This window comes from Sus scrofa, chromosome 2, assembly GCF_000003025.6.
Source record: "Sus scrofa isolate TJ Tabasco breed Duroc chromosome 2, Sscrofa11.1, whole genome shotgun sequence".
NCBI classification, from domain to species: Eukaryota; Metazoa; Chordata; class Mammalia; order Artiodactyla; family Suidae; genus Sus; species Sus scrofa.
Window position 1 is genome coordinate 47,238,553 of NC_010444.4, and position 14,694 is coordinate 47,253,246.

The 14,694-nt window shown below is 48.7% G+C and overlaps 1 protein-coding gene across 1 annotated transcript in view; it reads right to left on the reverse strand.

The window, feature by feature from the left end:
- The window catches only part of MICAL2 (microtubule associated monooxygenase, calponin and LIM domain containing 2), a 259,613-nt gene that overhangs the window by 196,078 nt on the left and 48,841 nt on the right, over positions 1-14,694 (reverse strand). Inside the window, 1 exon segment of the mRNA XM_021083313.1 lies at positions 1,211-1,551. Coding sequence (XP_020938972.1) covers positions 1,211-1,474 — 264 coding nt within the window. The 5' untranslated portion in view covers positions 1,475-1,551.

Below are 14,694 nucleotides of genomic sequence, written 5' to 3' on the forward strand. Positions count from 1 at the left end.
CTCAACAGCTCTGCATCACCAAAACAAAAACACAACAGCCCTGATTGCTATGGAGAGTTCAATCCTCTTGTCTAGGATTGGCACCGACTAGAATTCCAAGGGCTCTGGCTGAGCTACCTCCTGTGAGGTCTAAATACAGCATGCTCTCTTTTAACCTAAACACACAGCCTGGACCAGTGCCCAGGGCTGACAGCCCCCAGGGTCTAGCTGGGAAGTCTTGACTTCTGGCTGCCCATCTGGTGATGGGCAATGCAGTGCTCACAGAGATGTGATGCGCTGGGTGGCCCCTCCTTCACTGATGTCGCCTAGGGCCATACAATGGGGGGAAGGACCCATTTGTGGAGGGTTAACTACAAGTGTGATCCCGAGCAGAGGAAGGGGATGGGGAGGTAGAGAATGAGGAGGTGTGAAGAAGAGAGAGAGAGGAAAAGGCAGTCAAGCCCAAAGACCTACTTCTTAGCCAATTAAACTCAGGGGATCTTTCTAAAATGTTTGCTCCGGGGGAACACAACTCTAATTATGCCTCTACAGGGAATTCAGGGCATCAGCCTTAGAATCAGAGAGATCCAGACTGCCTTCTTGTTGTGTGACCTTGAGCAAGGTAATTGACTTCTCAACTGCCATATTTACTTTTTTTTAATTAGAGTATGGTCGATTTTCAGTGTTGTGTCAATTTCTTATGTACAGCAAAATGACCCAGTCATACATGTATATACATTCCTTTTCTTATATTATCTTCCATCATGGTCTATCCCAAGAGCCTGGATATAGCTGCCTGTGCTATACTATAGGACCTCACTGCAGGTTCCGTATTTCTTAAATGACCCAAAGGACGACCGTGCTCTTCAGTGACACCAGGTACAGAATGTGCCTCGCCCAGAGAAGTTGCTCGGCCAATGGTAGCTGCTAGAAGAAGGAATGGTAGCAGAAATAGCAGAAACAGGATAACATCAAGCATGCCTTCATTTTCTCTGCCTTGGAGAGGACACAGAAGACTTGCTGAGGCCATCCTGATAAGATAGAAGCCACAACCAGGATAAGCTGTGCCTAGACAGACGAAGCAACCTTCAGCTGAGCCACACAATAAAACACACCCACGCCTACTCAGAACTGCAGATTGGCCCCATGGCAACACGTCCTAAGCTCCCAGCCAGCCAACCCCCAGGTCCCCACCAGGGGTCAGACGCATCCATGCAGGAGTTCCCCTTACCTTGGTGTTCATACACGACTTCCCTCGCTTATACTCTTTGTGGGACCCACGCTTGTCCAGTTTGTACCACAGGGCCTTGGCCTTCCAGGTGGTCACCTTGGACTTGAGCTTGGAATAAAAGTTTCTGTGGTCCAGGGGGTCTAGGTCCAGGTGCCGGGTGAGGATGTTGAAGGCCTGGAGGGTGCCTTTGCATGTGGACGCCTGCACGAAGTTCTCGAAAACCTGCCCGGCCTGGGTCTGCTTCTCGTCCTCGTTTTCCCCCATGTTTTAGGAGCCACGTAGAGCAGCGATGGGGAGAGGAGGGAGGAGGAAACCATGAAGTACCTGGAGAGACGTCACACCTGCAAAGGGAGGTGGAGGTGGAGGTGAGCTCCGTGGATGAGAGCACAGAGAGGAATCGTAAAAATACAATTGCTTGTAGGTCCTAACACACAAAACATAACACTGAATAGTAAACATACATGATCTATAGGAAATACATAATCATACCTTGAAACCTGGCAATGCTGCCTTGCCGGCAACCTCTCCCTAGCATCCACTTCCCTGGCCAACTGCAAAGAACTACCGATTGCCAAAGATACACCCTGGCTGAGCTGATGCCAATGTTACCTGGTCAATCTTGCTATGAGCCAGATGGCCCTGGAAGCTGTAACTAGCAAAAGGAAAATAAACACAAAACAGACAGTCACATTAGACTTAGCATGGTTGAAAACCTGTAATTCTTAGTGCCATAAATTGGTTGACTAATGTTTTTTCTTGTTTCATTTTGCTTTGTTTTGTTGCTTTTTTAGGGCTGCCTCCCCGGCATATGGAGGTTCCCAGGCTAGGGGTGGAATCGGAGCTGTAGCCAGTGGCCTACGCCAGAGCCACAGCCACGCTGGATCTGAGCCCTGTCTGCAACCTACACCAGAGTTCACGGCAACTCGGGATCCTTAACCCACTGAGAGAGGCCAGGGGTGGAACCTGGGTCCTCATGGATACTAGTCAGATTCATTTCCCCTGAGACATGATGGGAACTCATGTTGAGCTGACTAATGCTAATGTAACCTAAGCACACGACATGAGTGCACAGCCCCTCAAACTCAAATCATGACCATCAACCCACCCCCTCTTAGACTTCAAAGTTTCCTCTTTTGTTAGTTACCAGAGGGCAGGTCTTTCCCCTATACAAACAACAAATGGCCACCTCTCAAAGCTCCCCTCCATTCTTAGCATCGGCTAGAAGGACAGCGTCCACTTCAATCAGACATACAGAAAGACAGAGAGACACGTGGGTTTCCACCTGAGACGCAAAAGGAGTCTGTGCTTTGTAAGCCAAGCTGGGAACTATTTGGAACAAGTGCTTAGGCTTGAAGGAAGGAAAAATGCGATGGAAGTTCATTCACATCACAAAAATAGCTTGCCTGGGTTTTGGCCATCATCCTTTCTCTCTGCACCACTCTAACCTCAGCCATTTCTTAGGAAAGTAATTTACGTTTCAAAGGAACAGAAATAAATTAGAGCTAATTTTCCAAAGCACTAGCTCTTTTTCCAAAATCCAAAGATAGTGCAAGAAGACAAGTGTGGAAGAGCTGGGGCTTGCCCAGCAGTCAGGAGGGCTTGGGGGGCAGCAGGAGGGGTGTCTGCAAACAAGAGGATAGAGCGCACCAAGCTCCCCCAGACGGAGGCCTGGCAGCAGCAGGTCGGCAAACAGAAAGGCTCTCAGGCTGGGCAGCTTCCCACTTTCCAGACGGAAATATTATTGTGGGCACATTTGGATTGTGGGCTGGTCTTTTAAAACTAAAAGCAGAGGATGGTGTTTATCTTCTTCCTTAATCCTTTAATTATTCACTCAGCAACAACTACTGGTGCCTTAGCAAGGGCCACACATCACCCTAGGTGTGAGGACACAGAGACAGGGCCTAGTGAGAAAGGCAGGCCCATAAAGAGTTGATTATAAGATGGAGTTCCCTTCGTGGCTCGGCAGTTAATGAACCTGACTAGGATCCATGAAGATGCAGGTTCGATCCCTGGCCTCACTCAGTGGGTTAAGGATCCGGCGTTGCTTTGAGCTGTGGTGTAGGTTGCAGACGCAGCTCAGATTCCGAGTTGCTGTGGCTGTGGTGTAGGCTGCTGGCTACAGCTCCGATTGGACCCCTAGCCTGGGAACTTAAAGGTGCAGCCTTAGAAAGCAAAACACACACATACACACCAAAAAAACCTTAAAAAGCAAGCAAGCAAACAAAAACACCAAAAAACAAAAACAAAACAAAAAATAAAAACACACACACATAAAACAAAACAAAACAAAACAAAACGGTTTGGCCTTAAAAAACAAAAACCAACCAACCAAAAAAAGAGTTGATTACAAGAGAGCAGGCCAGTGTTTGCAAAAATGAACACAGCACATGGAAGTCCAGAGAAGGTGTTCAACAGAGCCTGGAGGAGTCCCGAGGAGCCACAGGAGGAAAATGCTCAAATGCTACAATTTTAGGAAGGAGTTGGATGTCACTAGAAGACTGGGGGATGGATCATATGAAGGCATGAGTCTGGGGAGACCTAGCACAGCCGCAGAATGGCAGCACATTCAAGGCGCTGGGAGCTCAGGACTCATGACAAGATAGAGTGGAGGCGTCTGGGGCTCAGGCTTCTCCAGCAGGTGGTGGGCTACAGGAGACAGAGCATCGGGATGAGATACGTCTTTGGGAAGATGAGATGGCAGAGGTGGAGTGGAGAAGGAAGCAGCTAGGGGGCTGCCCAGGCACCATGAGGAAAGAAGCTGGGAGAGCTGGGGGAGAGAAAAGCACACATGTATGTTATGTGGCAACCTGGCTGGGTACCACCTGTGAGGGGCAGCCCGCTGGGGGCAGATACCGGATACCCACATGCTGTGGCACAGGCTACAGTATAGGGCCCCTCCCCCCCACCCCTCTTTCCCCAAGAGCTTCCAACCAGGCTCAGCTGGAGGGAAAATAGTACATTCCCTGCTTCCAGCCCAGCCAAGTCCACTCTGCAGCCAGGCCTCCATCCTCCATGAGAACTTACCTGGCTGCTCGGGTGTCCTCAACTCAACAAATTCAGCCAGCTTGGAAAGCTGGCTCTCTGTTCTGCTTGGCATCAAAAGACAGATTCCCTCACATAGGATCAGTCGGCTTCCTTCATGTCTGCAGCGCTCACGTTGGCATCACTCACATAAACACTGCCTCCTACTGTGTCTCAACATTCCCCATGTGCAGGGCTCACCACCCAGAGAGCATAAACAGAGAACAAGACTCATTTGCTTTTCAGAGCCTATTAACATCCTCAGGCTTTGTCCATCTTTGGAACCACTTTTGTGCCTGGGGTTGAACAAGGGATGCGGTAGCAGACTCACAACTGCAAAGCTGCCTGAGTTCTACTGGAAAGCTGCAGCCATTTCTGAGGATGGGCAGGTGGTACAGAGAAAACCACAGGCTTTGGGGTTCTTGAAGCCCATGTCCAAAGCTCAGCTTGGCCCCTTGCTACCTGCCTGGCCTCATGAAAGCCCCGTAAGCTCTGAGCCTCAGCTGCTTCCTCTGTAAGAGATGGACAGTAATCAGCCCCTTGCAAAATTGCTGTGGAGGATGCGATACATGGGTGATGGCAGAGCCTGGCCCTGAAAAGCCCTGGGCAGATGTGGAAATGTATCACCTGGGGCAGACTTGAATCTGGGGGACACACCAGATTGAGAAAGAATTTTGTGAAAACAATTCTCCAAGTCAATTCCTCCTTGTCTAAAATGGTGAACTGTTTCGAGGTATCGAGCCAGACTTGACTCCCAGAGAAGAATTTATAAACTGGAAGAACCTGTCGCCTCCCAACCCCAGCTGCCTCCCCTCCTTCCCCCAAAGAAAAATGCACAACTTAATTTTAGGGCTCTAAGGGGAAGAGCCGAAGTGGTGCTGAGGGCACTGGGTGGGCGTGAGAGCTCCAGGAACTAGCTCTTATCTGGAGTGAGATACGAGAGGTGGAGGGAGATGGCTAGACAGGAGAAGATAAGCCCTGCCTGGGACTGTGCCCGGCAGCCTGTACCAGGCTCAGCCCTGCCTCCTGCATCTGAAGGGTCTAGTCTCAACGTTTAAGTTTAAGTCAGCAGACCTTAGAAATGACTGACGCCCATGCAGAGTAGGTTTCCTCACAAAAGAGCATCAGAATATTTAGAGGCTGGCAAACCCGGGTGTGAATCTGGTCTCACACCTTCGCTGGTTGTTTGACACTAGGCTCGTGATCTAGGCTATCTCAACCTGTTTTCGCATCTGTTAAGTGGGGATACAAATACTCATATCATAGGGTGATAAGGAATAAACTCAATCATGTGTGGGGATGTATTTAGCACCTGGTGACAACAGCACTCATTATTATTCGTCAAATGGCTCAAAAAGAAGAGAAAAAGCAACATAATTGATGAGCCTTAGTACTAGCTTCCCAGATCAAGGAATTATATATACTTTAAAATTAGAGGCTACGGGCTTTTAATACAGAAGATCTGGCTTCAGACCCACTTCTTAGTTGTGTAGCCTTAGACAACTCACTCAACTTCTGACTTTTTAAGTTCCCCATATAGAAGGCGGAGAACTTCGGAGTTCCTGTTGTGGCACAGTGGAAACAAATCTGACTAATAACCATGAGGTTGTGGGTTTGATCTCTGACCTCGATCAGTGGGTTAAGGATTTGGCGTTGCCCTGAGATGTGGTGTAGGTCGCAGACACACGGCTCGGATCCCTCGTTGCAGTGGCTCTGGCGTAGGCCAGTGGCTACAGCTCCGATTAGATACCTAGCCTGGGAACCTCCATATGCTGCAGAAGCAGCCCTAAAAAGCAAAAAAAAAAAAAAAAAAAAATTGGGAAAAAAAAAAGGAAAGTGGGGAACCTCATACAAGGAAGTTACTCAAACTGAAATGAAATAATGAACTGAAAACATCCATGGTACAAGGTGGTTTTGTGAATGAACTAGAAATGTTGACTTAGAAGGACTCCGTGAGTCTGAGCTTCCAGAAACTAGAGTGTAACATTTTGTGGGAGGCACCTCTTTCCCCAGAAGAAGGTCAAGGTTTGGTTAAATCAGAGGATCCTGGGTAATAGCTCTTGTTAGCCTTTCTTGTCAACCACCACCCAGATGTTGCCTTTTTGGAGTTTGATATGAAATATAAATAAACCTAACTACCCAGAAATATGAAAGTTTCTGCATTTTCTGGGAAGAAACAAGATGTGAGGCTTTAGTTTCCAAGAATAGCCTTGAAGCAATTTGGTTTTTGCCAACCAGAGTCCCTTATTTGTGGTTCTGCCGATGTGACTTCATGAGTCACAAAGCAATTCCATTCCCCTGCCTCTGGCTGCTACATATTAAAACTCAGGGCCCTAGAGTGCCAGCACTGTTAATGGCTCAGCCCATAATATCTGGGAGACAAGTTCAAGGTTTATGCAGAGGCCCCAAGTAGCTCCCAAACTGAGAGGTGAGCCTCCTGGCCCAAGAGTTGCCAATGCACTCCCATTTGTGACGCCCATACTTCTGCCTTCCCCGGGGGCCTCATCACCTGCCAGATGGCATCAAAGAGTGTGACCAGGCAGTGGATAAAAGACAGAGTTCTATAAGCAGGAGGGCTGGGAGGAATCCTGAGTAGAACCGTCAAAAGGAGGGAAGCACAGCCCTCAACTCCACCCTCAAGGTTCACAGACAAGACCTGTTTCAAAGAAAATGCAAGGTAAAAACCAGACTCTCATTAATGCCACTGCCAAGACCCCACTCAAATTTATCATCTCCCAGGTTTTGCTCCCCAAGGGGCCATGGGGCAGGACACAGTTTCCTCAGGAGTAGAAATGGGGGTCTTCACCCCTGTGCACCCACTAAAAGCCCCCAGGTCTCCGTCATGCACATCGGAGACCCTCATGGCTACTTGGATCCAACATCGGAGATGAGGCAGGAACCAGCCAGGGCCAAGGCACCGGGAAATGCCTCCTGTACATGCTGTACCTCTGCAGAGCCCAGCACGGGCAGAACACCTGGTTCACAGGTGATGTGTATAGACGCTATCTTCTCACCTGGCCCAGGGAGGCCTGGCTTTCCATCTACCAGGACATGTGACACCAACTTGAACCTAAAGGGGCAACTCCCAGGGTTGGAAAGGGACTGAAAGGGCCCCCTTGTCCTGCTTTAGCCTCCGTCCAGCCAGGAGTCCCCAGCCTTTCCTTGGTCACCTCCCTGAGTGGAGTGCCCACTGCCTCCCTGGGTTGCCTGTCCCACCCTTGTCTCCTCTGACTGGAAGACAGCCTCAGGGAGGTTGACACCTCGTAGTTGGTCCCCAAGATCAGTGTTGTCTCTCCAACAGCTTCTCACCAATCCTGGTTTTAAACCTTGAGATCATCCACAGGAAGTCAAAGCCCCTTTCCATGCAGGCTGAACACACACACACAGTCCTTTTCTTTCTTTTTTTCTTTTTCTTTTTTTTTTCTTTTTTTTAGGGCCACACCCATAGCATATGGAAGTTCCCAGGCTAAGCATCCAATCAGAGCTATAGCTGCCGCCCTATACCACAGCCACAGCAACACAGAATCCGAACCGCCTCTGCAACCTACACCACAGCTCACAGCAATGCTGTATACTTAACCCACTGAGCAAGGCCAGGGCTCAAACCTGCATCCTCATGGATCCTAGTAGGATTCTTTAATGCTGAGCCACAATGGGAACTCCACACACAGTCGTCTTAGACATGCCATCTGGAGTCCCTACTAGGAAGGCTAATGGAAACGTATCTAAGAGATGTACTGTGAAAGCCTGCCAAGTGCCCAGCCTGCAGGAGGGCCTGGACACTGCCTTCTGTCTCCACTGCCCCACTGGAGGAGTGCTCAGGAAAGAGACTCCAGGTCCACTGCAGGCCTGGCCTTCTCTGCTCTTCCTCCTCTGAGAGGCCAAGGTCATGTGGTCTTGGCTTTTTTTTTTTTTTTTTTTTTTTTTTTTCTTAAAAGGCCGCACCTGTGGCATATGGAAGTTCCCAGGCTAGGGATTCAATAAGAGCTGCAGCTGCTGGCCTACACGCAGTCATAGCAACACAGGATCCGAGCTGCATCTGTGACCTACACCACAGCTCGTGGCAATGCCAGATCTTTAACCCACTGAGCGAGGCCAGGAAATGAACCAGCATCCTCATGGATACTAGTCAGTTCTTAACCCACTGAGCCACAATGGGAACTCCTGGTCTTGCCTTTCTGACCCCAGCCCTCTCCTCACTCTTTATCAATAGTGAGTTGACTCCACTGCTCTGGCATGAAATGACCTCACACATCGCCACTTCATCACCTCTGTCCATTTTCTTGGGGAATCACTCACAGTGACAGATCCCAGGATCACCTGAGGTTGAATCCCCCATCCTCACCCCATGAGTCACAGTCACAGTACCAGGAAGGAGGCCAATGTCATCAGAGGCCCACGGAAAGCCAGGCTCTTACACCTGCATTATTCTAAGGAGACCTCACAAGTCTGTGGGGTAGAGTGATGTTCTCGTGCTTTCTTCCTTCCTCACCCTCTCCTCTCTTTCTCTTTCTTCCTTTTTTTTCGCTATTTTAGGGCCTCACCCTTGGTATATGAAGGTTCCCAGGCTAGGGGTTGAATTGGAGCTACAGCTGCCGGCCTACACCACAGCCACAGCAATGAGGGATCAGAGCTGGGTCTGCAACCTGCACCACAGCTCACGGCAATGCCGGATCCCTAACCCACTGAGCAAGTCCAGGGATTGAACCCACAATCTCATGGTTCCTAGTCGGGTTCATTAACCGCTGAGCCATGAAGGGAACTCCTCTTTCCCTCTCTGTTTCTACTCTGTAAGAAGCAAGGACTTTGGTGGAGGGAAAAAGGTAATTTCAAAACTTGCTTGTCTCACTTTTTTTTCTTTTTTCTTTTTTTTTGTCTTTTTGCCTTTTCTAGGGCCGCTCCCACGGCATATGGAGGCCCAGGCTAGGGGTCTAATCTGAGCTGTAGCCACCGGCCTAAGCCAGAGCCACAGCAACGCGGAATCCGAACCACGTCTGCGACCTACACCACAGCTCAGGGCAACGCTGGATCGTTAACCCACGAGCAAGGCCAGGGATTGAACCCTCAATCTCATGGTTCCTAGTCGGATTTGTTAACCACTGCTCCACGACGGGAACTCCTCACTTTTTTGTAATACAAATGTAAGTCTGCCATGTGTGGTTGCTATGTGTATGTGTGTGTGTTTGTACCTATAGCATATATGGTGTAAATGAATGCATATATGCAAGTATGTAAGTGTACTGCATATACACACATAATATGCATGTATCTATGCATGTGTATAGAAACACACACAAATTTTTTAATTTTTCCATAATTTCTGGCCAGTGTCCCTTATTCTGCTTGCACTGTAAGCCTGTCTTTAAGAAACTTCTAGGAGGACTTCCCATCGTGGCACAGCAGAAACGAATCCGACTAGGAACCAGGAGGTTGCGGGTTCAATCCTTGGCCTCACTCGGTGGGTTAAGGATCCGGCATTGCCGTGAGCTGTGGTATAGGTGGCAGACGCTGCTGGGATCTGGCGTTGCTGTGGTTGTGGTGTAGGCTGGCAGCTATAGCTCGGATTGGATCCCTAGTCTGGGAATCTCCATATGCCACAGGTGCAGCCCGAAAAAGCAAAAAAAAAAAAAAAAAAAAAAACATTCTAGGAGAAGCAAAGCCTTTGATGGAGGCAGACCTCAAGCCTGGGCATGTAGAGACAGAGCCTCATCAGAACAGTAACAGCCGCACTGCTGGGCTGCTTGGCTGCTCCCAGGATGCCGACCCCGGCCCCTGATCCTTTACATCCACGGCCTCATGTCACTACCCTTGTTTGACAGAAGTGAAGGCAGTTTTACCGCCTCCGGTCACCTCTGTATGCCAAGGTACCAAGTAAGCCTGCTGTCAAATGAGCCCAGCTCCATTTCACTTCAAAATGCGTGCTTTTAGCCACCAATGGATATGAACCGTGTCGAAGGAAATAATACAACCTGCCTTTTCTGCAGCTGCTGTGTAAATGTTAATGGGTTAGGTTCTATAGTCTCTGAAGTTCTTTCAGGCTCCGAGAGCCTGCAAACGTCAAGAGCAGGGTGTGGCTTCATAAGTTATGGTGCAACCGAACAATAAAGTATTAGGCAGGCCTTTAAAAATAAGACTTACAAGAACATTTAATCCTCGGGGAAATGCTTATGCCCTAAATCAGAGTGAAAAGAGCGGGATGCAAATTCAGGTACTCGATATGCTTTCAATTCCTTAGAGGAATAGTGAGGAGAAAGGAAACAAACCAAATGTGAACAGCGCTCGTGTGTATGACGGTATTTCAGATGATTTATTTTTAGCTCTATGGTTTTCTGTATTTCCCAGATTTTCTACAGGAAGCACGCACAGCTTTATAACTCTCTCCTATATATGCTTTCTAAGTCCTGGGGTCTTCTCCCCCTGATGAAACCAGCTTGGTCTTGGGTACCTTCTCTTCCTCAGGCCTGTGCAGCTCCAGCCACACCAGCAGTGTCATTTTTCTCCAGAAAAGAAAGGGCCTTCCTGTAAGAAGCCCTGACACTGTTCATTTAAGGAACTGGCTTACATTCCATAAGGGAGGGACGAGGGCCCCCAAGGCTGCATTTCTCCCAGACCTCTGCTCTCTAGACCACAGACCTTCAAGTCCAAAGGGCCATGCTGGGGGATGGAGGAGATGATGGCTCTGACACAGTCTCAGCAGTGCCTGTGGACCCCTTTGCCAGTCAACCCCAGGTAGGACACCCACCTACCTGGTTACGGGCCAGGAGTTGATACAAAGGACCTCAGCACACACCCCAAGCCCATCTGACTGACAAAAACTCAGCAGCCTATTCTGCTTTGGCCCTGAATCACCTCCATCACACACTGGCTGCCTAGGAGAATGGTGAACTCTAAATTCCAGTTTCCAGGAGGCCAGCCTAATGGCAGGAGGGACCTAAAATAAGCAAATTCATAGAGACAGAAAGTAGAGGGGGATTACCCGGGGCTGGGGGAAGAGGGACTGGGGAGTTATTATTTAATGGCTATAGACGTTCACTTTGGGATGATGAAAAAGTTCTAGAGACGGATGGTGCTGATGGTTGCACAATATAGTTAAGGCTACCGGATTATAACATTTAAAAATGGTCAAAATGGGCAATTTTGTCATGTCTATTTTCCCACAGTAAATAAATAAATGCATACAAAAACGCAACCAACCATTGCCACTTTATTTATTTATTTATTTTTGTCTTTTTAGTGCCACACCCATGGCATCTGGAGGTTCCCAGGCTAGGGGTCGAATTTGGAGATGTAGTCGCTGGCCTGCACCACAGCCATGGCAACGCCAGATCGAGCCGTGTCTGCAACCTCTACCACAGCTCATAGCAACGCTGGATCCTTATCCCACCGAGAAAGGCCAGGGATCGAACTGCGTCCTCATGGATGCTAGTCAGGTTCATTTCCGCTGTGCCACAACAGGGACTACCCATTGCCACTTTACAGTGGGAGCTATCCAAGACCAGAGCACAGAATTTTCTAAAATACTTGAGTTAAAATGGAATAAAATGTACAGCGAAAGAATCTTGCAGTTTGTTAATGTGGAATGTGGCTCGATGGCATAATTTCTTGGCTTTTTTTGTTTTTTGTTTTTTGGGTGTTTTTGGTAAGTCGCCTAGGCTTCTCTCAGTCTTCCTTCCAAATCTCATTTGACTCCAGGAAGCCTCTGCAAACTCGGCCCTGCCAGATTCCAAGTTTTTATCTTTTGTTCTGCCTTTCCTGGGCAACCACAACCAACCCTGCCCTTCCCCCACTCAGCATCTGTAAAATCTGCTTCAGTGTTGCCAGGAAGGTTGGGTAAGGCTCCCTGGTCTTAGCTCCCAGGCCCCACCAACTCTTGCCTGGGGAGAACACGCCTGCCTTGTGACAGTCCCTGAACAGTGCAGCCAGCAGACTGCAGTTCCTTGAAAGCAGGGAACATTCTTCCCTGCAGTATAGAGATGCCCTAAAAACTCCCCGAGGGCAATTAGCTCCAGATCAGCCCCGAGCTGTTGGATACACCATCAGGCTCGAATGAGGGGAGATGATGGCTGTATAATTAGATGAGACTTCTGTCTCTCGGTCTGTTTTTCATTGACTAACATCAATTTCAGGGACACTGGGTATGAATCCTTTTGATGTTAGGAGAATCCGGAGGCAAGGCAAAGAAGCTGACCCTTTTGGAAAAACAGTAAGTCTGACATATCGTATGTCAGACCTACTGTTCTTAAGCAGAGCGCATGGATGTGAATGAAGCCTCACCCTACTAACCCTTTACCAACTAGTTAGTCACCCTACTCACTGCTAGTCTTCCTTTAAGACTCCTCTCCTCCAGACATTCTCCACTGCCCTAACCTCGACCCCTTTCCAAAACCCGGGCTGGATCTCTCCACAGTCTCCTATACTTATTTCAGTTACAGTAAGTACTTCTGTGCTGAAATTCACTTTTCACTTCCCTGCTCCCAGTTCCGAGCACAAGGCCCTCTCTACATAGTATGTGCTAAATGAATGAATGGATGGATGTTTAATCCTTGGGACTCTACTCATCGTTTAATGAGCACCTATGAAGTCTTGAGCAATATGGTATAAAGCTCTCTATGCATCAAAGAAATTAATCACTGTAACCAACCAAGGCATCATAAATGCTATTATCATCCTCACTTTTCAAAGAAGTAGAAAAGTTAACAACATGTCAAGGTTACATGGCCACAAGTGGTAAAGTTGTGACTAGAAGCCCTCCAGCCAGAGTTCAGAGCCCACGTCTGTAACCACCAGCCCTTGCACAGAGGAGATGGAGGGGTCCCAGCGCTGCCTCACCCACTACATCAGGGACATGGTCTCTGGCCTAGACCCTTTAATTCATGATACCCCATTTCTTTCATCCAACTCCAAAACGCCAGAATCTGGTATCATGAGATCTCAATGCAACATCAGACAACAGTGGTGAATAGGCCGCTAAAAAGTCAGCTGCGAGGTGACTTTCCCACCTGGATGAGTAGGACAGAGATAGGCCAGCTGACCACCAGACACATTGCTTCTTCCTTGTACCTGTGTGAGCCCCTGTGATCAGTGTGAGATAATGGAACGTGAGCAGAAGTGATGCACACGACTTCTGGGACCGACCCATGAGAACCTCCTACAGCGGTCCTCCAGGCTCTCGCCCCTTCTGCCAGAAGGCAGCAGCCTTGGAACCATGTTTGCGAAATGCCAGAGCCATGAAAAGGAAGGAGCTGGGCCTCCTGACGGCCACTTGGAGGAGAGCCTTCCATGACCAGAAACATTTAAACTTTATATATGTGAGAGATAAACTCGAAGTCTGTGAAGACATTGAAAACCAAAGGTGTATCTATTAGGCAGGAAATCTCATCTTAACTAATATAACAGGTATTAGCGATGTCGTATTTGTCATAGTGATGTCACATTTGTCATAGCGATGTCATAGCTTGGCAGCGATGTCATATTTGGCCGGGGTCAGGAAGCATCCCCTCCCAATAAAAAGGCTGGCCATGTGGGAACTAATATCCCTCTTGCCACCACCACTGTTGCAAGCTGACTTCCAAACAACCTGCTCTGGCATTTGTTGTCTCCCCTTTCAATAGAATCTGCATATCCTGGAAAAGTCACTTGACCCCCAGAAATATGGCTGTCCACCCCACTATATAAGCACCTCCCCATACCTATATACCCTACGATGGACTTCACGTGTGGCTCACAAGCTGTATACACTATGATAAAAAAGCCACGTCCTTTCCCTATTGCAAAATGAAATAACACAGGAGCATGGGACGGACAGGCTCGGCATTTCCTTGGTTTCAATAACCCCCTGAGGCTTCCTGGAAGCCCGTGTGATGTAGTGGAAAGAATGTGGATTTCTGAGTCTTCTCAGGAACAAGTCGCTCACAACACAGAGTCCCTATGAGAATTAGACGAAGGTGCATCTCACGGGGAGGGCCCATGATGTGCTTATCCAGGGTCGTTCCAGCCCACTGTCCTGGGGATAACTCCCACCACCCCGAGACAGCCCAGGGCCAAAGCATGGCAGAAAGTGATGCATTTCACATAGACGGCAAGTGTCATCATCTCCCCTTAATCTGCCTCATGCTGAGATGGGACAGTGAAAGCAGATTTTCCACCCAGTTTTTATCCAGCACGCCCTTAACATCACTCCCCAGGGAAACCTGTGTGTCTGGATGGCTGAAATCAGGCCTCGGGGACTGGAACCCTAGTATTTAGTTTGCAGGATAGAGAAGGATGCTGGGGAGGAGGTGTGAAAAAGTCATGGCAAAGCGAACTTGAAAAGGATTTTTCGACAACGCCTGCTGGCTCTACCCACACACGGAGCCCGGGAGCCCAGGATAGCCACAGAGAAGTCCCTCGCCCAGAAGCTCACAGCCCAGCCATGCCTCGTGGAGCCTGTTCTCCAAAGGACCCCCATTTTTCTTCTTTTTTTA